Below are 26385 nucleotides of genomic sequence, written 5' to 3' on the forward strand. Positions count from 1 at the left end.
TTAAAATTTCTAATTTAGTAGAAGCTTGCATGAGAAATCAACTGCAAGTGTAACCTAAATTATAAATTAAGCTATCCACCATTGAGTTGTATGATGTTCCTTGGTAAAAGACTGTGAACAATATTATCCTTTCCATTGAAATAAAACATTTTATTGTTAATTTAAAAATATGGTTAATTATTTTATTATCAAGAGAAGTAAGAAACATATTTTTTAAAAATTACCCCAAATTGATGATCTTCATGTACACTGATTGCCCATTAAAGGGTATGTGGGTGCCAAACTATATAAACACTGCAATTGAAGATATAGTCAAAGAATCTCCTTCACCTTGGGTATTAAATGCCTTGTTTCAGTGCTCTTAGGTAATCACAAATATTCTCAATTTAGGGAATTGGAATTTCCCCATCGTCTTCTTGACCTTCCGATTCCTATGAAATCCATATTGACATTCCACCACACAGAGTCAGGGAAAGTTCTTATCCTGGTACTTTCATTACTTGATGACTTGATCTATAACCATATCTGTTCAGGGGGTCTATAAATCTGTCCAGCCAAGCCTACTTTCACACTTTATTTTTTGGTTGCCACCAACATCTCCCCATACACTTCTTAGAGGATTATGGAAACTTCTAGTTTATTGTGTTCACTAACATGGGAATGTAACAGGAAGTTAGATCATCTCTCTCATAACAATGAGAATTGTGAAGACAAAAGTCTCTTCATGGTGTCAGGCAGTGCCTTTGAGGGGCACAGTAATCTATTGAAAGTAAGTGTGAGTAATTGGGCCCTTTCCTACACAGCATTTCAGAGATAATACATCAGATGTAGGCAATCTTAGTTTCATAACTATCAGTGTGTGTAAAGATCGAGTCTCTACTAATCACTTGTAATTATGAACATTATAATTTTATCCTGATACTGCCAACAAGGCATGGGAAACTCTAACTCATTTATCAAACCTTTGATTTTGTGAGATTTCAAGGTATATGCAGTAATTTATATAAGGAGATATATTCTTTTTCTTTTTTTTTATTATGTTATGTTAATCACCATACATTACATCATTAGTTTTTGATGTAGTGTTCTATGATTCATTGCTTGCATAGAACACCCTGTGCTCCATTCAGTACGTGCCCTCTTTAATACCCATCACCAGGCTAGCCCATCCCCCCCTCCCCCCTCCCCTCTAGAACCCTCAGTTTGTTTCTCAGAGTCCATAGTCTCTCATGGTTCATCTCCCCCTCTGATATTCCCCCCCTTCATTTTTCCCTTCCTACTATCTTCTTTTTTTTAAACATATAATGTATTATTTGTTTCAGAGGTACGGGTCTGTGATTCAACAGTCTTATACAATTCACAGCACTCACCGTAGCACATACCCTCTCGCATGTCTATCACCCAGCCACCCCATCCCTCCCACTACTCCAAGCAACGCTCAGTTTGTTTCCTCAGATTAAGAATTCCTCATATCAGTGAGATCATATGATACATGTCTTTCTCTGATTGACTTATTTCGCTCAGCATAATACTCTCCAGTTCCATCCACATTGTTGCAAATGGCAAGATTTCATTCCTTTTGATGGCTGCATAATATTCCATTGTGTGTGTATATATATATATATATATATATATATATATATATATATATATATATATATATACACACACACCACATCTTCTTTATCCATTCATCTGTCAATGGACATCTTGGCTCTTTCCGTAGTTTGGCTATTGTGGACATTGCTGCTATAAACATCGGGTGCACATACCCTTTCGGATCACTACATTTGTATCTTTGGGGTAAATACCCAGTAGTGCAATTGCTGGGTCATATGGTGGCTCTGTTTTCAACGTTTTGAGGAACCTCCATACTGTTTTCCAGCTTGCATTCCCACCAACAGTGTAGGAGGGTTCCCCTTTCTCCGCATCCCCGCCAACATCTGTCCTTTCCTGACTTGTTAATTTAGCCATTCTGACTGGTGTGAGGTGTATCTCATTGAGGTTTTGATTTAGATTTCCCTGATGCCGAGTGATGTTGAGCACTTTTTCATGTGTCTGTTGGCCATTTGGATGTCTTCTTTGAAAAATGTCAGTTCATGTCTTCTGCCCATTTCTTGAATGGGTCATTTGTTCTTTGGGTGTTGAGTTTGATAAGTTCTTTATAGATTTTGGATACTAGCCCCTTATCTGATATGTCATTTGCAAATATCTTCTCCCATTCTGTCGGTTGTCTTTTGGTTGTGTTGACTGTTTCTTTTGCTGTGCAAAAGCTTTTATATTCTTAATATGTTTAGATTAAGATAGAATAAGCAGAGTGTGGAATCTAGCAGTCAGTGGGTTGAATTTAATCCACAAGTGGATTATGACCAATTTTTAGTTATAAAAAATGGAATTGCCAGCATTCATAACTTGTAGCATTTCATATAGAAATCAAAATTTTCAGCTTTTCTCAAAAACAAACCAAAAAAACCCACAAAAAAACAAAAAAAACCCAGCAACCAAAAATGAAAAACCAACCACCCATCCTAACAACAATCAATTGGAGCTGATTAAATTCTACTCCGGGAGTGAGGGTGAATGATCTCCAGTGTACCATTTTCCATGGAACTCTGGCTCCAGTAGACATTTGAATTCTTCATCCCTGTCAATGTAATATCAGTTAATCTTATGTGGGTCCTTTAGCTTCATTTAAGATTTATAACTTTTAACATTATTTCATTTGGATGTGTTCAATTGTCTGTATTATTCATTAAGTGTTATTGTTTCTTTTTCCTTTAAAAAGAGAATTTGGGTTTGCAAAGAGCAGGAAGAATACACTCATATTAAGTAACTATTCAGAAGTTCATGCTGCATTGCAGAGTAATAAATGTTAATGACTCTGAACATTTACTTGGCACTAATTTACCAAAACAGGCATTATAAATCTTGGCTGCTACAAGATAATCCACCATATAAGATACAGTAATTATGGGGAAACTATATAAACTATTTGTATATATTTTCTCTTGGTGAAAAATATTTAAGCACAAAACTCTTAAACAATTCTTGATCATTATGGTAAGATTTTTCAGGAGAATCACATTTACTCCTGTTTACTCTAGTTCAGAACTTGGCAGGGTAACTTCAGATTTACTGTATTTTGACTGAACTGAATTGCTAACACCAGTGTTGATATGCACTGTTATTTCAGCAGATATATTAAGGAATCTAAGTAGCTTTTCATCAGCCTTACTCAATTTCATGTCGGGTTGGTTGGGACTGCATAAAAGAACCCTCTACTCCAAAGCAACAATATACAGTCAAACCTAGCAGCTTGCATTTGAATTCTGCCTCTCTTGATATACTTGTTTAGATTTATGTGGGAAAACTACTTTTATTTTCTATTTCTGTTACTGAACATATGGTAAGCTAACTAGTTTATGATTTATCTACAAAGCATTTCCTGTCACTTACTTGATTTTCTAATTTCAGTGATGTATAACAGAATTGTTGTATCTGAGACCCAGTGACACTTGTAGTTCTCTTATTAATACAGAGTCACTTTTCATTTTTTTATTTTTTTAAAATTTTTAAAAAATTTTTATTTTATTATGTTATGTTAATCACCATACATTACATCATTAGTTTTTGATGTAGTGTTCCATGATTCATTGTTGCATATAACACCCAGTGCTCCATTCAATACATGCCCTCTTTAATACCCATCACCAGGCTAACCCATCCCCTCACCCCCCCTCCCCTCTAGAACCCTCAGTTTGTTTCTCAGAGTCCATAGTCTCTCATGGTTTGTTTCCCCCTCTGATTTCCCCCCCTTCATTTTTCCCTTCCTACTATATTATATATATATATTTTTTTAACATATAATGTATTATTTGTTTCAGAGGTACAGGTCTGTGATTCAACAGTCTTACACAATTCACAGCACTCACCATAGCACATACCCTCCCGCATGTCTATCACCCAGCCACCCCATCCCTCCCACCCCCTACCCCTCCCTACCACTCCAGCAACCTTACTTTACAAATCTATTTTGTTCACTTAGAGTTTTCCATGACATCTTAATTTGATTTGGTTCTGTTTAAATTTAATTAGTTCTTAAAAAAAATCATATACAGGGTGTTTGTTTCCTGAGATCAGAAAGAATGAATTACACTTTCTAAATGAACCAAAATTTATCTTGCAGTTATGAAAATGAACATAAGAAACACATGTTCTTTTCTACACTCTCAAGTAAAAGTTATATATTTCTCTGGCCAATCAGTCATTATGATGAGTCACTTAAAAAGTTAACTAAATCCAGGACATACTTATTTAATATATTTAATTTTAAATGAAAAGGCAATTTTCTTTTATTAAGAATATAGTGCCAAGGGGACGCCTTGGTGGCTCAGTGAGTTAAGCGTCTGCCTACGGCTCAGGTCATGATCCCAGAGTCCTGGGATCGAGTCCCACATCGGGCTCCTTGCTCAGCAAGGGGCCTGCTTCTCCCTCTGCCTGCCTCTGTCTCTCTGATAAATAAATAAAATCTAAAAAAAAAAAAAATTAAAAAAAAGAATATAGTGCCAAGTATAATCAAATAGCAAAAATTATGTTGATATAAGCATGCTGAAAATTTTTAAGTTGCAAACTTTCCTTTTAAGTTGCTTATAAATTTGTTTCTCCTTATTGTATTATGTCCTTATTATATTATGTCCTTTTAAGTTGCTTTTAAATTTGTTTCTCCTTATTGTATTATATTTATATTACATAAATTTGTTTTTCCTATTAGAAAAAGGATGCTGAATATCATCTTGTTTTTAGGAATTAGAATACATATGTTAATTCAGCTCTGGAAAATGGAATAATCATCAGTGTTGCCAAAATATTCGGTCTAGATATTAGCTGAAGAGTATGGTAAATGATTGAAAAATTGTTAGAATAAGGTCTAGGATTAGAATGATTCATTAATTCATATGGGCCATTAAAAAATTAATGATATTAAGACGGATAAAATTAAAATAATATAATAAAATATATAATATAATCTAAAAGAATCACATAAATCTTGCATAATATTCTAAGCCCTTTCTTTATATAATTTTCCCAGAAACCACATTTAGTTTCATGGCTTTAGGTACCACCTATTTGTACTGATCATTTCCAAATTTGCAGATTGCTTCCAGTATGTATTGACACCCTGAACTCTCCACTGAGCTCCAGTCTTCTATGAATTACTGTCCATATGACATCTCTACCTTGATGTTTTATAACAACTACAAAACCAGCATTTCAAAATTGAACTTTTCTTTCTGTCAGTCCTGCTCTAACTTCTATTTTCTCTATCAGACAAGCGCTTATATTCATTAGCCAGAACTATGTCACATGGCCACCCCTCTCTGGCAGAAGGTAGTGGAAAGGGAGGGTGGAAATTGCGATTGTGGTAGCAACCAGTAGTATCTATCTCATCTGCTCACAAGCTCTGTTGCTTTTGGAAGTAATTTCTTTGTGGCCCAGTTTTCTTGTCTTGAACTGAAGTAATGCCTGACAAATAGTAGGTGCTTAGTAAATATCAGTTGTTGTTTCTGTCATCTTTTGCTGCATAACCAGTCACCCTAAAATGTAATGTCTAAAACAACAACAATATAACAACAAAAGAACAATTTGTTATTTTTCATGATTGCACTAATAGTGGCACATAGGGCTGGATTGCCAAAGGAGACTCGGCCCAAAAGGACAATCCTTAAATGTAAGTTTATTGCAGAAAAAAAACCCCAAAACACAAATAGCAACATCTTTAAAGTAAGAATATTCTTTGTTTTTAAAGGCTACAAGGGTTCCAGAGAGATTAGAGTGAGCTCTAATTGTCTTCCTTCTCTAAGACCACGCCAAGGCATGCATTATGCATTATGCATTATGTCTTGATAATAGACACGTGCATGAACAGCTCAGAATCTGGGAGCGCAAATGGAGTCTTTCCACGGTTTCTTGTACTCTGCTGGCCACATAGGATATTTTGCTGCATAACCAGTACCAACAGTAAAGCCCTCCAGGAGTCTCACCGAGGCCAGGTGTAAATCATCAATGTCCTTGTTATCAATGAAAAAAGCTAACAAGCTGATACAAACCACTCTGAAACTCATGGGAGCCATAATTGCAAAGCAAGACTATTAGTCAGTTTCATACCTTGACCAGGGATCAGTGCCTTATAGATACTTTAGTAAAACAATTTATACTAATTCCAGGCCTACTGGAATTAACCTTCACAAGTACAATGATTCTCTGGTTTTGCTGGGCTCAGTTGCCTAGTTTTTCTAATCCATATGATATTAGCTGGAGTCACTATTCTGGCTGCATTCCAGAATATATAAAGTAGGGCATGTTCCTATAATAGGTTAATACATATTTTTTCTATCATTTTTGTCATGATGTCTGCAATACTGATCTTTTGTAATACTCCTCAGGAAAAAAAAAAAAAAAAAGAGGGCCTTTGTAGTTACTTGGAACTTCGTTTAGTTTTTGCCCCTACTAGTTGTGTTTAAAGCTAAGTTATTAAATCTCTGTGGATCTTATTTTCCCTATGGGGCAAACTTGAGTAATGTTGTCCATCTTGCAGGATTTTTAAGGATTAAAGATAACCTAAGAATATATCAAGTATAGTGCCTGCCACACAGTGGTGCTCAGTAAATATAGGGAATTAATGTTTCTTCATTTTGTTTGGAAGAAGGATCAAAGATAGGAGAACAAAAAGCACTACCTAAGAAAGTATTGATTGCAGAAGTGAGAGTTTTATAGACTAAGAAATGCCTCTAAACTACAATAAAACCTTTCTGTGATACCTAGATGTATGCTAGTAAAAAGACCTTAAGTACCTCCCCATCCCCTCATACACCCTTTGTGCAATGTCCTAGCATTATAGCATGGATATATGTGGATAAACTTTAGAACAAGGCCACTTCCAAAATTATACTGGCAGAACAGGTAACAATTAAATTAGATGTGAAACTAAAGTATAGAAACAAATGAAAACCTTAAAATCTTAACATTAGACTTCTCTGTGGATCTTATTACACCAAACCTTATTTGATAACCATTATAATTTTGTCATTTTTAGTATTTTTTGAGTTCTATATTGGAATAATCAGTTTTAATTCCATGGCATAGTTTCAGGTACTATATGCATACTATTATGTTCTGTGCAAATATGAGAGATCTTGCAAACTATCTTCAGTATTTCAAAGAGAGATGCAGAAATATCAAGAGTTACGGGTGGTATTCATCAGTCTATCTTTATAATCCCATCTATTCAGTTAGTGTTATTGAACTGTTATTTGTCAGAGGTGTAAAGTTGATTTTTTCCTTCTCAAAATTACCATCAGCACAACTCTTATTAGACTTGGTGGGTACCATTGTTATATTTTCTGCTACATTTCTATCTTCATAAAATATATTTTTTAGTTTTGTAGAATGGGATAGACAGACTTCTGTTTGAACAAGGTAGATTGAATCTGTGCTTATATCTTAGGTTCCTCCCTCCATTAGTTTGCTAGGAATGTTATAACTGAGTACCACAGACTGGGAGGCATAAACAGAAGAAATTTATTTTCTCATAGTTCTGGAGGCTAGAAGTCTGAGATCATGGTGTTGGCAGTGATTTCTTCTGAGACCTCTGTCCTTGGCTTGTAAATGGCTATCTTCTTTTTGTGTCTTCACATGGCCTTTCCTCTGTGGACACTCATGTCTATGTTCAAAATTCCTTTTCTTATGAAGACACCAGTCATACAGAATTAGGGCCCACCCTAAAAACTTTATTTTAACTTAATTATATCTTTAAAGACTTTATCTCCAAATACAATTATATTCTGAAGTACTGGGGGTTAAGACTTCAAAATATGAATCTTGGAGAGATACAGTTTGGCCCATAACACTCCCAAAGCCCCACTAAATTAATAAGTAAAAGAATAAGGAAGGTGCAATACTACAAACACAAAAAGAATGGGAGAAGAGATGATAATAGATAAAAGATGTCTTCAGTTTTCAAATATGGAAAGCTGACGGGTAAATGTGAAATAGTAGAATAGAGAAAGCTGTTAAGTAAATATCTTCAGAGAGGAATGCCGACAAGAAATCTAGTTCATCTTACAGTACCTTCAAAAAGCCCAGGAATATCAATTACTTTGGAGGTGGCAGGTGGGACTGAAAACAGCAGGACTGGTGATAATCTGGATAGGAAGCACAATCTCTTATAGCTAGGTGACTTCCTCATCCCCACTCCAGGAGAAGATGTGAGGTCTGTTGGTGGAGAAATCCAATGAGATAGTCTCTGGACTTACGAACACTGAGAGAAGAGAGGAAAGGGATGAGATGATGTAACAAAAATGGAGGGTATTCCTAGATTCCAGATAAAAAGAATTACAGCTCCTTGGAGAAATGCCTAATTCCAGGTCTGGAGCAGGAATTATATCTGAAGAACCTGAAGAATCTTGTCATACCAGAAAGTAGGGAGCTATGAAAGGCTACTGGGGATCATGTCAAAAGGACATAGGGGCTCATTTAAATAAGTCCCACCAGCTGAAGATGGGATAATTTCAGTATCAAAGAATAATACAAATATATTTAATCCATGAGTTTAAAATTAGAATTTTAAAAACTCATTGATTGGTATTGGAAGATGCAAGAATCTGCTTGGTATTTTGAAACTGGTAAAAAAAAAGAGGAAAAAAACCCTAAGTATTTATCTTGCTTTTCCTATGTGAACACCTTGGGTAACTAAACAATTGTTGAGAGAAGTCTCTCTTTATAGAAGCATTTCAGTTACAGAAGTATTTCAGGCAACAAATAAAAAGGAACTGTGGAATTATATTATCATTTTGGAACCCCTACTAAATTACTGCATCTAGTCAGTAATCATTAATGACTGCTAATGTTGCAGAATAGAAAGAACCAGCTATTATATATGCCTCCTGGTGGAAGTATACAGCACCACCTATGAAGTAATCTTGACAAAAAATTGAATTAGAATCTACCCCTTATATCAAACTGCTGGTTTACAGAAGTATGAGGGACAGGAGACATAGATATTTAGTCACGAAAATACAAACTGTGGGAAATGCTCAAAAATTGGACAAAAACTTAGCTTTTTCATCAAATAAAATGAAAGAAAAAAATAAAGTGATAGAGAAGAAAACTATAGATTATAAGAGACTTAAAAACATTGACCCCTGCTAAGTATGGGCTTTAATTGGGTTCTGATTCAGATAAACATATAGAAAAATATATATGTATATTTATCACATAAATTTATGAGGCAGTCACAAAAATTAGAACAGAGTAAATAAGGAACCAAATCATTGTTGATTTTTTTTAAGATAGAAAAATGGTTTTGTGTTTATGTTAAAGAGTCCCTTATTTTTTGGAAATACATGCAGAATGAAGTATGTATTGATAAAATTATGATATTTTGGATTTGCCTCTACATCATTGGAGTGAGAATTGGGGAAGTTGGGAGGATTAGGAAACAAATTTGGACATGAGTTGAGAATTATTTATTTATTTATTTTTTCCCCAAGATTTTATTTACTTATTAGAGAGTGAGCGAGAGAGAAACAGCAGGAGAGGGGGGAGGGTCAGAGGGAGAAGCAGGCTCCCTGCTGAGCCGGGAGCCCGATGTGGGACTCGATCCCAGGACCCGGGATCATGACCTGAACCCAAGGCAGTCGCTTAACCAACTGAGCCACCCAGGCACCCATGAGTTGAGAATTATTATCCCTGGGTGATGGGTATAGGGGAATTTCTTACACTATTCTCTATGTTTTTTTTGCATGTTTTTAATTTTTCATAATTAAAAATAAGTCAAGAAGAAAATGGAGGGTGTAAGTGAAAGTTTATACATAGAATGGAGGAGAGTTCCAGGTACCTTTCCCCACTCACCTAACTTGTCAGCCAGACTTGAGAAAAAGACTGACATTTTGGGGCCTACTAATGCAAAGGCTGAATTATGATTCCATCACAGCATAATGAAGTCCAATAGGTTTCAAGTCAAATCTATCCATATATGGATATTTCAACCAACTCTTTTAGTGGCTTACTCTTAAATCTGAATGGGGAGAAAGAAATCACCAGACATTTGAGGAAATCTTCCAATGAGAAACACAGAGAAAGACAAACAAAAAACCCCTAATCAATAAAACTCCAAGAAAAAAAGACAATAAAGAGAACAGAATTATAAATAAAATTATAATTAATATCCTTGGAAAGATGGAGGATAATGCAAGTGTGAATAAAGATTTAGAGAATTAGAAAATTAAAAATATGGTTGCAGAAGTTAAAATTATAGAATGTGAGCTGAAAGATATACCTGGTAACCTGGTCTCACTGTAGTCCTTATTTACATGAAGGGGACTCTCAAACCCTAGGAAACAATGGTGGTTAAAGAACTTTTGGAAAGTGATTGCACTTGGATGAGGCCTAGCAATGTGAGTTTTAAACCAATTTAGGTCTCCATCCTGACTGCACATTAGAATCAATTTTTTTTTTAAATTAAAAAAAAAAGGGGGCGCCTGGGTGGCTCAGTCGTTAAGCGTCTGCCTTCGGCTCAGTCATGATCCCAGGGTCCTGGGATCGAGTCCCACATCGGGCTCTCTGCTCAGCGGGAAGCCTGCTTCTCCCTCTCCCACTCCCCCTGCTTATGTTCCCTCTCTCGCTGTGTCTCTCTCTGTCAAATAAATAAATAAAATCTTTAAAAAAAAAAAAAAGCACCTGGGTCTCATTTCCATTGGCTTTAATTTGGATACGGTGGAATGAGTCATTGTTATTTTTATAAGTTCCTCAGAGGATTGTCATGTACAGCTTGGGTTTAGAACCACTAATCTAGTGTCAACTTCTCAAAAGCAGACCCCATGCTTTATTTATTACTATATACCAGTGCTTTGCACATAGTAAACTTTTAGTATTTTTAATGAAAAAAATAATCATCATTGATGGTGACTCCAAGGTAGAGGAGTGAAGGTAAAATCGTGTGGCTTCCCCTAGTCCTCCTAATGCTTGTATGCCATCTGATCATCAAATGGATAATTATACCCCAGTTTTTATTTGAAGCAAGAAGCCCATTTTATTAGGTTACACATGAAAAGATGCCATAAACAACCTGCTCCAGTAATCTTTAACCTCTGTTCCCAGTGCAGAATACTCCTAAGGTCTAGGCCTTCTTCCTTGGGATGTATGTGTTTAGCAGAAGATGCTGTAATAGTGACCTCTTTTGGACTGAGCTGTGGTTCTTTATTATGCATGAGAATCATCTGTGAGGCCTGTTAAAAGTGTAGATTCCTCTACCCAACAAAATTCTGATCCACTAGATCTCAAATGAGACACTCTGGGGGAGGGGGCTATGTATTTAATAGGTGGATACTAATGCAGGTGGTCTGTTGATAACAATTTGAAAAAGCAGAATAAACATTGTAGCATTTTCAGCCTGTGCCTAGGGTTTGGTCTTCTCAAAGTCTTTCCACCTTTATATTGTCATAAATGGAGGCTTGTCTTGAGTGGTCATTGTCTTCTATTTTAAAAAATTTTTAATTGGCTTACTATATCCTAAGCTTAACTTTTTAGAAGCCTAATTGTACTGTTATATCTTATTTTAGTGAAAAAAAAGTTCAGTAACATTAGGAACTTTTTGAAAAAACAGTAAAAAAGGAAAAAGAAGTACTCATTAAAGAGGTCAAGATTTCATTTCTCCTTTAATGCAAAATAGTTCCCAAGACTAGATTCACTTATCTAATTATTCACAGTCTTTTCCCTGTGATCCATAGTAATGGCCACTTATACTACTGTTTATAACAGTAGGAAGGTTATCTCAGTGTGTCAGTAGCTGAGTATTTTTTATCAAGCCTGCCTATATGGAGAAGATGGATATAGCATACCTGTAAAGTTCAAGAAAATAGATTAATATTGTGTATCTGAAGCTATGCTCTCTATATTTCTATATTTGATTTGTATCTCATAGGTTTTTATAAACACAGAATTCTGTAGAAGTTTCTTTAATTCTAAACCTAACTTATTTCAAGTTCATAGATTTAAAAACAATCTTACATGCCACAGCCAAAGTGCATCTATTCTACCAACCACCAAATAATGGCATAGATTTGTTCATTTGAGACAAGATAACATGGACCTTTGCATAAAATTTTAGAATCAAACCTATTAATACGAAAAGGTACTTATGTATAAGAATTGCTCCTAAATAAAAATTTCCTAAGTATTATTATTATTATTGTAATTAAATATAAATTAAATATGTGGGCTTTAAGATATTTTACTATTATTAGAAGTGGCTAATGTTCTTATCTGAAGCCACATTATTTCCCAGAGGAACATATCTCCAAATCCATTAGATGATCAGTGAAAATGTAGGATTCAGTGCATGCATTCATGCATTCATGCATCCATCCATATTTTTTTGGCAAATATTTACTGAGCATCTGCTATGCTCCCTATACTCCTCTGTACTCTAAAGATACAGCAGCAAATAAAACAATAACTGCCCTGTTGGAGCTTACAAATTAGCAGAAAATTATATTTTGGATAGTAAAAAATGATAAGGTTAAAAAATAGGTAGGAAAGCAGGTGGGAATTATTTGGAGGAGGCAGTTAAATTTTAGATTGGGTGGCTTGGAAGTAGTCATGACTAATTAATAAGGTAACACTGAATAGTGACATGACTGAAATGAAGGAGTGAGCTGTGGAGCTATTTAGGAGAACATCCCAGACAGAGTGCAAAGGTCCTCAGGTTGATATATGCCTGATCTTTGTGATAAATGGAGTGAATGGAAATGTGAGAGTAATAGGAGATTAGGTTAGAGTGGTGATAATGTGTCTGGGGGTGAAATTCATATCATATTAAGGACTTTGATTTTTGTTCACAGTGAGATTGCAAGGTATTGGATGGATTTGAGAAGGCAAGTGGTGCAGTCTAGCTGGATCCATCACTAGCTGCTATGTTGAAAATAGACTGAAGGAGGACAAGGGTGGAAGCAGGGGGGCGGTCAGGAAGATTTCACAGTGATCCTGGTGAAAGATGGAGGCTTGGATCAGAGTGGTGTATGTGAAGGTGGAGAGAAATGGTTGGTTTTGGACATATAATAATGATAGAGATTTGCTGAGGGAATTTTACTATACACCCAAGTATGTAATTCATAAATTAAGGAATAATTCTTTTAACTATAGAACTAGAGGAGGTATAGATGAAACAGAAGATTTGAAACTTTTTTATACTATAAAAGATACTCTATCAAGGTAATTAAAGTATTTGGTGATTAATATATAGCACTTCTTGGTATATTTTTAAATAGCACTTCTTGTATATATTTGATAAATATATATAATACATGTGTTTAAATTCTTGATATATATTTATACATATAAAGTTATGTATGTTTAACTAAGATAATAAAAGTCAATCCCAGTATTTACTGAATTAATTTTTATCTATTGTAAAGTATCTGGTTAAAACTTAATGTCACATTTTTTAACATTTTATTTGAAATAAAATATATCCTGAAGCTTATTTGTTGGAAACAAAGTAGCCTATTGACTAACAGAAATTTGAAAAGACAGTGAAATATTTTCTTAGAGAAGATTTGGTTGTATACATTTAAATAGAAGAAATACAGAAGCCACCTTTATTCGTTGTAATGTTTAATTATGGGAAGTAGATAATTTTTTCTGTGCTCTATCAGTAGAGGGCAGCAAAGTTTCAGGTAGTGTGTTTTCAGGTTCCTAGGAAGCTTTGCTAAGGGAAATTTTTTTGTTGTTTCTCTTAAGAAGTTTGTTCTGGCTTGCCTTTTACTGAAGTGCTTTGGTAATATCATATAGGAATTTGCTTAAAAATCCTGTAGTTTTGGTTCATATATTTAGCCAACTGTTCCCTTAGGTACTATAGATGCTTTCTTAATGAGCACATGTATTTTTCCTTTCTGTAATTTAGGGAGTCCCAGGGCCTGGAAAATATGACATTAAAAGTCAATTTCAGAAGGCTGAAAGTATGATACCAAGTGTAAATGATGCATCACCTGCTTTTCTTTCTCAATCCCAGGTAATAATGTTCTACAGTCATTTTCATGCATAAAGCGTAAGAGATACAATGTGAAGCCAGCAACAAATCTGATGGTGTTTAGGGAGATCATAAAAAAAAAGGGATATGTAAGCAAATTGGAAATAGACATGGATGGGGCCAATCATATTGCCAAAAAATTGGCTAAAATGAAATGAAATAAGATTATAATATTAACAAGCAAAGGTGAATATTTGAATTGAAACCATCTATTAAACATTTTAAATTTGTATATGTGAATGTTCAGTTTACCTTATAAGAGATTTAGTCTGAGTTTTAAAATATACTCTGCCAATGAATAGGTAGAGTATTAACATGTAATCTTTACGGGCATGCATATTTTTCAGAGAAGGTTCTGAAGACTCTCTGTGGAGGGTGGGGATAGATCATATCTACAACTGCAACTAGGCTCTTTATTTGTGATGCAAGAGTCTATTTCACAGTAATTGTATCACATTCTCCAGGGTATACACCAAGGCAACTTGAAGGTATCTAAGATATTTCCATGGCAGTTTAATACCAGCAAACTTTTATAATGTGGCAGCTTCTAGATCAAAGTAGTTGCAATATTTATCCAACTGTAGTACATACAGCTCTGATTAATTTATCTTAACTCAGGAAGGTTATTAACTTTCAGATGACTACAGGTTACTACTTTGGTTTCATTGTACTTAAGAGGCACCACCTTGGAGACAAGGAGATGGATTGCAGGTATATTTTTGGAGACATAATTAACATGACTTTTTAATGGGTTAGATGCTGGGCTGAGGGACTGGGAAGAATCAAGAATGAATACCAGGTGTCTGCCTTGAGCGACTTGATAGTACTTAAGGTACTACACAAAACAGATGTGTGAGAACAGGATGTTGTGTGTGTGTCCTTGATTTTTTAAAAAATATCATTTTTTATAACCAGAACCCTCACTTCTTATGCTGTTTCTATTCCTCTAACACGTAGTCCTTATTTGATATCACTTGGCACCAATTACAAAATTTTAAATATATTTTCAGAAATGGAAAAGAATATGATATCAATTTTGTTTAAAGGGATGATGAAGAAAACAATAATGAGCCTGGGGTGAAAGATATGGAAGAATTAAAACCAACAGGACCACCTGCTAGGGGTAGTGTTAGTGGTTGGTTGAATATGAATGTATATATTTAATGACTGATAGAAAAAGCAATAATGCAATTAACAAGGTAGATTTAGAACACATAATTTTTGGTTTATAGAAACAGATATTTTTCTGGGATACTTATTTTAGTTATTGATTTAAGGAGTTACTTGGTATTTTATCTAAATGCATTGAATTTCCTTAGATCTTCAACTGTTATTTTTTATTTTTTATTTTATTTTTTTATTTTATTTTTTGCTCCTTTTCTTTTTTTATTGTTATGTTAATCACCATACATTACATCATTAGTTTTTGATGTAGTGTTCCATGATTCATTGTTTGCATATAACACCCAGTGCTCCATTCAGTACGTGCCCTCTTTAATACCCATCACCAGGCTAACCCGTCCCCCCACCCCCCTCCCCTCTAGAACCCTCAGTTTGTTTCTCAGAGTCCATAGTCTCTCATGGTTCATCTCCCCCTCCGATTTCCCCCTCATTAGTTTTTAAAACATAAGACTTCTTTTACAACAATGGTACTCAATCTTGCTGTGTATTAGAAACACCTGGGGAATTTTACCACATTTTGATACTCAGGTGCCTTCTTTTCTCTTTTCCAGAGACTGATTCAATTCATCCAGAACAGGGCCCAGGAATCAGTATTCCTTTTGTATAAGAAAGAAAGGAAAGTGAGAAACATGCATATAATGCTGCAATAAGTAGAAGGGTGCATATATCTTTTCAAGTTAGTGTCTTTATTTTCCCTGGGTAAATACCCAGTAGTGGAATTGCTGGATCATATGGCTAATTTTATTTTTAATTTTTTGAGGAACCTCCACACTGTTTTCCACAGTGGCTGCACCAATTTACATTCCCACCAATAGTGCACAAGGATTCCTTTTTTCTCCACATCCTCACCAACACATTATTTCTTGTCTTTTTTATTCTAGCCATTCTGGTGGGTGTAAGTTTGTGATTTTTGATTTGCATTTCCCTGATGATTAGTGATGTTGAACATCTTTACTTGTGTCTGTTTGGCATTTGTCTTTGGAAAAATGTCTATTTGGGAATTTTTATTGCAGCATTATTTGCAATAGCCAAGATATGGAGGCAACCCAAGTGTCCATCAATAGATGAATGAATAAAGAAGTGGTATGTGTGTGTATACACACACACAGACACACATAAGCATACAGACACACACACCACACTGGACTATTACTCAGCCATAAAAAAGAATGAGATCTTGCCATTTGCAATGACATGAATGGACATAGAGGGTGTAATGCTAAGAGAAATAAGTCAGACAAAGACAATACCATATGATTTCATTCATATGTGGAATTTAAGAAACAAAACAAATGAACTAACAATGAAAAAAAGAGACAAACAACAACCTCCCCTGCCCCCAGACTCTTAAATATGGAGAATAAGCTTGTGGTTGCTAGAGGGGAGGTGGGTGGGAGGATGGATGAAATAAAGGAGATTAAGAATATACTTATCATGATGAGCACTGAGTAATATATAGAATTATACAACCCTTATATTGTATGCCTGAAACTAATATAACACTGTATGTTAATTAAACTTCAATAACAAAATGGAAAAGAAAAAAATAAAACATACACATAACTACTTATTTTTATTTAAACACATAAAAGATAAACCAGAAAACAATGAAGTTGATTACCTACAAGGGATAGTAAAGAGATGGAATGGAAGTGCTGGTATGCTGCATTTCTATTGACTTGCAGGAACCAACTGTTAATTTTTCCAGTTTTGCATGTTGGTTGATGTTATAATGGTAGCATGAGATTAGCCACATGATAGTGTGACTAATAATTTCTATACCATGAAAATAAGCAAATGTTTCAAATTTGGACTATTTTCCTCTGGTGGTACAGCATCCATGAAGTGGAAGGGAAATGAAGGGAGTAGCATGTCTTTGAGTATACTTTTTTAAAAAAAAATTTTATTTTATTAAGATATGTCAGTCACCATACAATACATCATTAGTTTTTGATGTGGTGACCATGATTCATTATTTTCATCTAACACCCAGTACTCCATGCAGTACGTGCCCTCCTTAATACCCATCACTGGGCTAACCCATCCCCCACCCCCCTCCCCTCTAAAACCTTCAGTTTCTTTCTCAGAGTCCATAGTCTCTCATGGTTCATCTCTCCCTCCGATTTCCCTCCCTTCATTTCCCCCTTCCTTCTCCTAATGTCCTCCATGCTATTCCTTATGTTCCACAAATAAGTGAAACCATATGATAATTGACTTTCTCTGCTTGACTTATTTCACTTAGCATAATCTCCTCCAGTCCCATCCATGTTGATGTAAAAGTTGGGTATTCATCCTTTCTGATGGCTGAGTAATATTCCATTGTATATATGGACCACATCTTCTTTATCCATTCATCTGTTGAAGGGCATCTCGGCTCTTTCCACAGTTTGGCTATTGAGGACATTGCTACTATGAACATCGGGGTGCACATGGCCCTTCTTTTCACTGTATCTATGTCTTTGTGGTAAATACCTAAGAGTGCAATTGCTGGGTCATAGGGTAGCTCCATTTTTAATTTTTTGAGGAAACTCCACACTGTTTTCCAAGGTAGCTGTACCAACTGCATTCCCACCAACAAGGTAAGAAGCTTCCCCTTTCTCCACAACCTCTCCAACATTTGTTGTTTCTTCCCCTGTCCATTTTTGCCATTCTAACTGGTATAAGGTGGTATCTCAATGTGGTTTTGATTTGGATTTCCCTGATGGCTAATGATGATGAACATTTTTCCATGTCTCTGTTAGCCATTTGTATGTCTTCTTCAGAGAACTGTCTGTTCATGTCTTCTGCCCATTTTTGACTTGATTGTTTTTTGGGTTTTGAGTTTGAAAATTTCTTTATAGATCTTGGATACCAGCCCTTTATCTGTAGTGTCATTTGCAAATATCTTCTCCCATTCTGTGGGTTGCCTCTTTGTTTTGTTGACTGTTTCCTTTGCTGTGCAGAAGCTTTTTATCTTGATGAAGTCCCAAAAGTTCATTTTTGCTTTTGTTTCACTAGTTTTTGGAGATGTATCTTGAAAGAAGTTGCTGTGGCCGATGTCAAAGAGGTTACTGCCTATATTCTCTTCTAGGATTTTGATGGATTCCTGTCTCACATTGAGGTCTTTCATCCACTTTGAGTTTATCTTTGTGTATGGTTTCTGCCGGTCTTGGAAGCTCTGCATCTCTCCATCCATTCTAAATGAAAGCCTTGCTGGATAAAGTATTCTTGGCTGCATGTTCTTCTCGTTTAGTACCCTGAATATGTCTTGCCAGGCCTTTCTGGCTTGCCAGTCTCTGGAGAGGTCTGACGTTATTCTGATGTTCCTCCCTCTGTGTGGAAGGAATCTCTTCCCCCTAACTGCCCTTAAGATTGTTTCCTTGGTTCTAAGATTTGCGAGTTTTACTATTACATGCCAGGGTGTTGGCCTGTTTTCCTTGATCTTGGGAGGGGTCCTCTCTGCCTCTAGGACACGAATGTTTGTTTCATTCTCCAGGTGAGGGAAGCTCTCAGCTACGATTTGCTCAAATATATCTTCTAGTCCTCTCTCTCTCTCCACCCTCTGTGGGATCCCAATAATTCTGACATTGGAACGCTTCATGGTGTCACTTATTTCTCTGATTCTTTTTTCATGGATTCTGAGTTGTTTTTCCCTGGCCTCCTCTTTTCCCTTTTTATCTATTAAATGGTCTCCTAGGTCACTAATTCATTCTTCTGCCTCACTTACCCTAGCTGTTAGATTATCTAGATTGGATTGGATCTCACTGATGGCATTTTTAAGTTCTGCCAATTCAGCTTTCATTTCTCCCCTTAGAGACTCTATGTTGCCATTAATTGATTTCTCCATTCTAGCTATTATCTTCACAATTGCTAGCCTGAACTCCATCTCCAACATCTTGGTTATATCTGAATCTATTTGTAAATCTGTGGCATAAGTCATAACCTCTGAGTCTTTCCTATTTTGGGGGTTCCTCCTCCTAGTCATTCTATTGATGGGTAGTTGAGGGAATGTACAGAGTCCAAATTATTGACCACAACCCAAGCAAGATGCACCTGTTTTCTAGGGACCTTAGGGTTGCTGGCCTCTTGTTTTCCCAGCCTGTCTTCTGGGGGAGGGGCCTGCCATGCTGTCACTCAGGCAACCCTGTTGGGGCAGAGTTGCGCTGCCCCCTGTGGTGGGGGATGGGCTCAGTGGAAACCAGTTTTTTGGGGCTTTTGTTCTCTGGTGGCTTTCCCTGGCGGCCTTCCGTGTCTTTCCGCAGAAGAGACCATTTCCAACCGTCTGCCTCAGAGCAGAGAGATCGCAGTCTGTTCTTCAATGAGCTCTCTAGGCCACACTCTCTCCTTTTTTGTCTGTGCTGCTATAAACTGCAGCATCCTGGGTTGTGTACCCCTCAGCAGTGCTCCCAGTCCTCGCCTCCAGGTCGGGGCTTGTCTCTGCCCTTTGTGCTTCTAAAACCTCCAGCCACTCCCAGTTCACACGCGTGGCCCCACTGCTCTGGTTTCCATGGGGGGGGGGGCTGCCCTAAAGTCCTTTCCCCGCCGCTACTGATCTGTGAGTCTGTGCCCCGTTCCCAGCAGGGGAGGCTATCACTTACCAGCGGTGTAGGATGCCCACGGCCAGGGTCCCTCCTGCTGCTGTTTGTCCTCTGATATCTGCCTGCAGAATCACAGCTCCCTGCTTCGTACTTTGAAACCAACCACCTGTGAAATTCTGTTTGTAGAGATCCAGATCTTCGTACATCTCAGGCTGATTTCATGGGTGTTCAGAGTGGTCTGGTAGATATCCAGCTCAATTCTGGGGACCAGTTGGAATAGGGTCCCCTACTCCTCTGCCATCTTTTCCTCGAAAGCCTTTGAGTGTACTTTTAAAAATACATATTTGTCTTTTAGAAACATGTCAATGTTCCATATATTCAAAAATAAAAATAAATAGAAAAGAATGGAAAGGCTTAAAAGAAACCCCTAAAACTGAAAGTGAATAGAAACAAATGTACCACTGTATTTTAAGTGAATACGTTTAGCCATGTTGAAGGGGGGAAAAATAATCCATGTGACCACAGTATTTGACTACATCAGTCTTGGATAGGAAGGAGTTGGAGGGGATAGTGAGTGCAAGAATTACAAACAAATTTTGAATTCTTTTTAAGAGGTTGGTTTAGTATAATGGTATGGGTGAAGCAATAATGAAACTATTTTAGATGTATTACACTGAGCAAAAAAGCCAATGTTGTAAACTAGGGTTTTCACTTGGAAGAGGGTACATACAAATATGGATTAGAGGAGTTGAAAAGGGACCTTGTATGATAGATTTGAATTGAAAGTTTGATGTGAATTCATGATTCCTAAAATATGTATGTGTATTTGTCTTTATTAATATGTGTGTGTATAGATATAGGTGTAGGTATAGGTGTAGATAGTATAGATATATATCCCAGCTTGCTAAATAAGCCAAGAGGTGGGGACTGGGCAAAGTAGGTGGAAGATGAACCTGTAACATATTGTTATGTCACAAAATAAGAAAAGTCTCAAAAAAAAAAAAAAGATGACGGCATATCATAGGGACATATGAATCAACTTAAAGGGCTTCCTACTGGTAAAACAACAATAACAACAACAACAAAAACCACAGTAATTAATTATAAATAGTTAAAAATGGTATTTGTATTTCCATATGGTTTGGATATACATAAATATGTAGATAAATAATGAAATGAATAATTGGGGGAGAAAAGAGGGCTCTTGCTTACAGTAGAATGTTGAGTGCTTACTAATAAATGTAGAGGGAATATTCAATTTTATAAAATTAAAATGACCACTGAGGTTCAAAGACATCATGTACCTCTACATATGATACTCTGAGAAAGCTACATCACCTATTTAGTATGCTGTCCAGGAATGCATAACCTGAATATAATCATGAGGAAGCATCAGAGAAGTCCCAACTAACAATGGTTTTATTATACAAAAATGGGGTGCCATATTCTTCCAAAGTCACAGAACACAAAGGAAGGTTGTAGAAATGTTCCTATATTAAAGGAGGCTAAAAGCAATATCTGAACCTAGACTAAATTATATGCTTGAAGGGGAAAAATGCAATAGAGGCATTAGTAGATCAACTGACAGATTTGGAAGATGAATAGTTGATTAGATAAAAATATTATATCATTGATACATTTACTGAAGTTGATAACTGTGCTTCAGATATGTAAAAAAAAAATCCATATTTTTAGTAAATACACACCAAAATATTAAGTGATAAAGGGCCATGACATATACAACTTTCCATTAAATGGTTCTATATATATGCTGCATGCTTGTGTGTGTATGTGTGTGTGTGTGTGTGTGTGTGTGTGTGAATCTGGGTAAACATTATATAATGCATGTATTTTCTTAATTATTTTTATTCATGCAAATTTTTTCTGTAAATTTAAAATTAATTCCAAATAAAAAGTTAAAAAAATATACAGTGCTATACTTCATGAGTTCAGTTACATATATATGTATATATATATTTAATATTAAGTTAAATATTTATAAATTTATAATAAACATAAATGTATAAGTTTAATATTATAAGCTAAACCAGATTTATATATCTCTTGAATCTAAGATTTTTTCTTAAGATATTTAACGATATTGTTGAGTTAATTGAATATATATATCAAGGAACTTTGTCAATTTGTATTAATTTTATTACATAAAAGAAGCCATGTTACATCATATAGTTTTTTATTATCTTAACTTGCAGAATAATTTAAATGTGAAGATTGTCCATACATTATCATCTAGAATCTCATCTTGAGATAATTTCCTTCAAAATGTCTATTTGGCTTAGTAAAGTACATAATGCATTACTGTATTAATATATATATGTTTTTACTAAAAACTATATATTTTATGTTTTGATAGGTATAAGATCTTAATTCGTCTGTATTTTTTCACTCCATTAAGAAATAAATTAAACTCCAGATGTTATATTAAGTAAGAAGGCAGCTTTTAACTCATGAAATATCAAAATGTACTATGTAGTACATTTCTCATTGGCATATTTTCTTGTTCTTTACCAGAGATTTGTACCTATGAAATCAATCACTCCAGCTCCTGGCACATATAATGAATCTCGAACTGCTTTCAATTCCTTGAAGAAAACACCGATACTGAAAAGTACTCCATTTGGTCAAAGTGCTGCTCGATTCACACAGGACTTCAGGACAGAGGAAATGCCAGGTTAGTAATTAATTCATGTAGTTATATAACTTAATATTCTTGACAAGATGGATGTACCAAAAAGTACAATTCTTTTTGTTCTGTGGTTTGTGTTGTCATTTTAAGTCACATTTTAAAAGTATTGACTATACACTAAACACAGATTAATAATAATGTATAATTTTAGTAAGATTTCAATTTAACAGGTCATATATCTTAATGGTAATTTTCTATTGTTTTCCTTTATTCAGTAAATTTCCTAATTTCTCTTTATGGGTGAACATATATATCAACTATGTGGTCACTGCCAGTATTTTAACTTATAAAATGCACTCTTGTTAAAATTTTATTTTGGAGATATCCTAAAACATATTCTAGTATTCTCACTGGATATTTTAGTATACAGAACTAAGAATTGAGCACAAAAATAACTTATATGAATGTTAACGTATTGTTATGTGTTGCTGCATAACAAACTTGGTGGCTTAAAAACACAGAGTTTTCTTTTGTATCTTACTATTTTGTGGGATGGCTGGAAGGCAGAGCTCAGATAAGACTGTCATTCAGAGTGCATGCATAGCTTCAGCATTGCTGTTCCAGGGTAGTTGGTCTTTTAATTTGGTAGCTCAGGACTCTATAGGACCTGGCAGGATGGTACAAGGCTTATTTCCTAATGTCAGAAATCCCACATTCTGTTTGTTAATCAGGTTACTCAGGGCAGCACATGTTAGAAGAGCATGACACTTCATCTCTCAATGACACGGATAGCAAAGAATTTTTGGCCATCTTTAATTTACTATAGACTACCCTCTGCCCACAAAACATTTACAGTTGTCCTACATGCCTTCTCCAGGCCTCCAAAGTCTCATGTAATTATGGTGTAATCTTGAAGTCCAGTATTTTCTTATCTAAGACCTATATTGCTATAGGTGAGAATTCTTGGGTGTGATACTTTAGATTAGCTTCTTGAGTATGACTTCTCTCTGTCAGAAGAGCTATGAACTAAAGACACTCATTATCTGCCTCACATATCCCAAAACACAGCAATGGGAGAAAGATAGGATAATCATACTAGATGCTCCTATTCAGAAAAGAGAAAACTAGAGACCCATAACAGTCATAGGCCTATAACAACTATGAAATCCAACCAGGCACATTTTGTAATTTCCTTGATTAGTGCCCAGTTGGGTTCCCTTGGAATGATTTTCCAAGGTCCTTTGTTCTGCCTTTGAGCTCTTGGTTCCATCTTTTGAATCATCCTTCCTTTTCTATAAGAAATAGGCTGTGTTTCTGGCTGCCTAACTTGTTTACACCAAGCTCCACCCCATGTGCTTCAGCAGGACTGCCCTTCTCTGTCAAGCTTATTTCAGTCCCAGCACAACAGGCCCCTCCCCCAGAAGGTCAGGCTCCTCCCCCCAGAAGCCCCTGTTCACACAATATTTCCTGACTAGAGAGTTCTGCAGGGCTTCATTTCTGGCAGAGTTGGTGTCAGGTCTCATTTCACAAGCAGACTAGAGTGTACCTAGTTAAAACTCACCACATTCAGTCCAGGGACCAAACACTGCCCACAGCAGGAAGGGAGAGCCTCTACAGACTACTGGCCTAAAGATAGAGCAGCCAAAACACAATAGCAGGGTGCACACAGCATGACTGGAGACATTCCATGAAGCACTATACCCTGGGCACTACATGACCTCTTCTTCATAAGGCTATTACTTTCAGGAGCAGGAGACATAACTGGCTTTTCTAATGGAGAAGAAGGCAGAGACTTAGACAAAATGCTAAGACAGAGGAATTTATTCCAAATGAAAGAACGAGATAAGGACACAGCTAGAAATCTAAGCAAAACAGATACAAGTAACATGCCTGATGGAGAATTTAAAGCAACAATCATAATGATACTCACTGGGCTTGAGAAAAGAATAGAAGATATTAGTGAGACCCTTACCACAGAGATAAAAGAGTTAAGAAAGAATCAATCAGAGATGAAGAATACAATAAACGAAATTAGAAATGGGTTTGATGCAATTAACAGTAGGCCAGAAGAAGCAGAGGAATGAATTAGTGACCTAGAAGACAAAATAATGGAAAATAATGAAGTTGAAGAAAAAGAGAGAAACAATAATTTTGGGACATAAGAGTAGACTTAGGGAACTCATGACTCCAACAGATGTAATAACATTCATATTATAGAAATCCCAGAAGAAGGAGAGAGAAAAGGGAGCAGAAAATTTATTTCAGGAAATAATAGAAGACTTCCCCAATCTGAGAAAGGAAACAGATATCCAGATCCAGGAGGCACAGAGAATTCCAATCAAAATCAACAAAAGCGGGTCCACACCAAGACATATTGTAATTAAATTTGCAAAATATAGTGATAAAGACACAATCTTAAGAGCAGCAAGACAAAGGAAGTTCTTAATTTACAAGGGAAGACGTTTAAGGCTAGCTGGAGATTTCTCAACAAAACCTTGTGGAGAAACATTTATCATGCAAATGGATGTCAAAAGGAAGCCAGAGTGGCAATACTTATATTGGATAAACTATATTTTATTTACTTATTTTAAAGATTTATTTATTCATTTGAGAGAGAGAGAACGAGAGCATGGGGAGGAGGAGCAGAGGGAAAGGAAGAGAGAAACTCAAGCAGATTCCATGCTGATTGTGGAGCCCAACATGGGACTCAATCTCACGACCCTGAGATCACGACCTAAGCCAAAGCCTGGAGTTGGACGCTTAACCAACTGTGCAACCCAGGTGCCCCCAACCTAGACTTTAAAATAAATACTTTAAAAAGAGAAAGAAAGGCATTATATAACCACAATGGGTTGATACAACAAGATATAACAATTGTAAATATTTATGTACCCAACATGGGAGCACCCAAATATATAAAATAATAACAAACATAAAGGAACTAATTGATAATATAATAATAGTAGGGGACTTTAACACCCCACTGACATCAATAGACAAATCATCTAAATAGAAAATAACAAGGACACAATGGCTTTGAATGACACACTGGACCAGATGCACTTAACAAATATATTCAGAACATTCCATCCTGAAACAGCAGAATACATATTCTTTTCAAGTGTACATGGAAGATTCTCCAGAATAGATCACATATTAGGTCATAAAAGAGGCCTCAACAAATACAAAAAGATTGAATTCATACCATGTACCTTTTATGACCACAACAGTATGAAACTAGAAGTCAACCATAAGAAAAAATTTGGAAAGACCAAAAATACAAGGAGGTTAAACAACATGCTACTAAACATTGAATGGGTCAACCAGGAAATCAAAGAAGAAATCAAAAAAGACATGGAAACAAATGAAAATGAAAGCACAATGGTCCAAAACCTTTGGAATACAGCAAAAGTGGTCCTAAGAGGGAAGTATATAGCAATGCAGGATTACCTCAAGAAGCAAGAAAAAAATCTCAAAGTAGGCTGTGTTTGCAGTTGGAGTTTTCTCCTATAGAAGATGAGGGGCCTACAGCCTATAGAAGATGAGGGATCTATAGCCACTTTTCATTTTGCACTGTTGTCTCTTTCTTTCCAGGTTTGTATAATTCCCTCTCAAAACTACTTTGTAAGTATCTTATTGTAATGACTTAGAATCAAATACACTGCACAAAACCCACACTAAAATGTACTTCTTAGGAAAATCTTTGTCTACTTTGGGTCACCTTTGGCGCCGCTGTGTTTTGATACTCTTAGATTCTTAGGAGCATTATTATTATTTTATCCAAGAGGGTCTATGACATATGGCCTTAAAATTCTTAGAAGCCTTTTCTTTAACTGAAAGATTCTATGGTGTACCATCTTAAATCTTTCCGAGGTCTTAACAAAGGGTCTTACAGTCATACCCTGGATTTGGTCTTTGATCTCAGGCCATTTCTTGCTTTGAGAGCTTTTTGC

At 35.9% G+C, this 26385-nt stretch overlaps 1 protein-coding gene across 1 annotated transcript in view; it reads left to right on the plus strand.

The window, feature by feature from the left end:
* The window catches only part of STPG2 (sperm tail PG-rich repeat containing 2), a 318597-nt gene that overhangs the window by 108865 nt on the left and 183347 nt on the right, over positions 1–26385 (plus strand). Inside the window, exon 6 of the mRNA XM_035005555.1 lies at positions 22318–22477. Within this exon, the coding sequence (XP_034861446.1) occupies positions 22318–22477 (160 nt within the window). The remainder of the gene's footprint in view (positions 1–22317; positions 22478–26385) is intronic.

The sequence above is a fragment of the Mirounga leonina genome, unplaced genomic scaffold (assembly GCF_011800145.1).
Source record: "Mirounga leonina isolate KUSES-001 unplaced genomic scaffold, KU_Mleo_1.0 Mir_129, whole genome shotgun sequence".
Lineage (NCBI taxonomy): Eukaryota > Metazoa > Chordata > Mammalia > Carnivora > Phocidae > Mirounga > Mirounga leonina.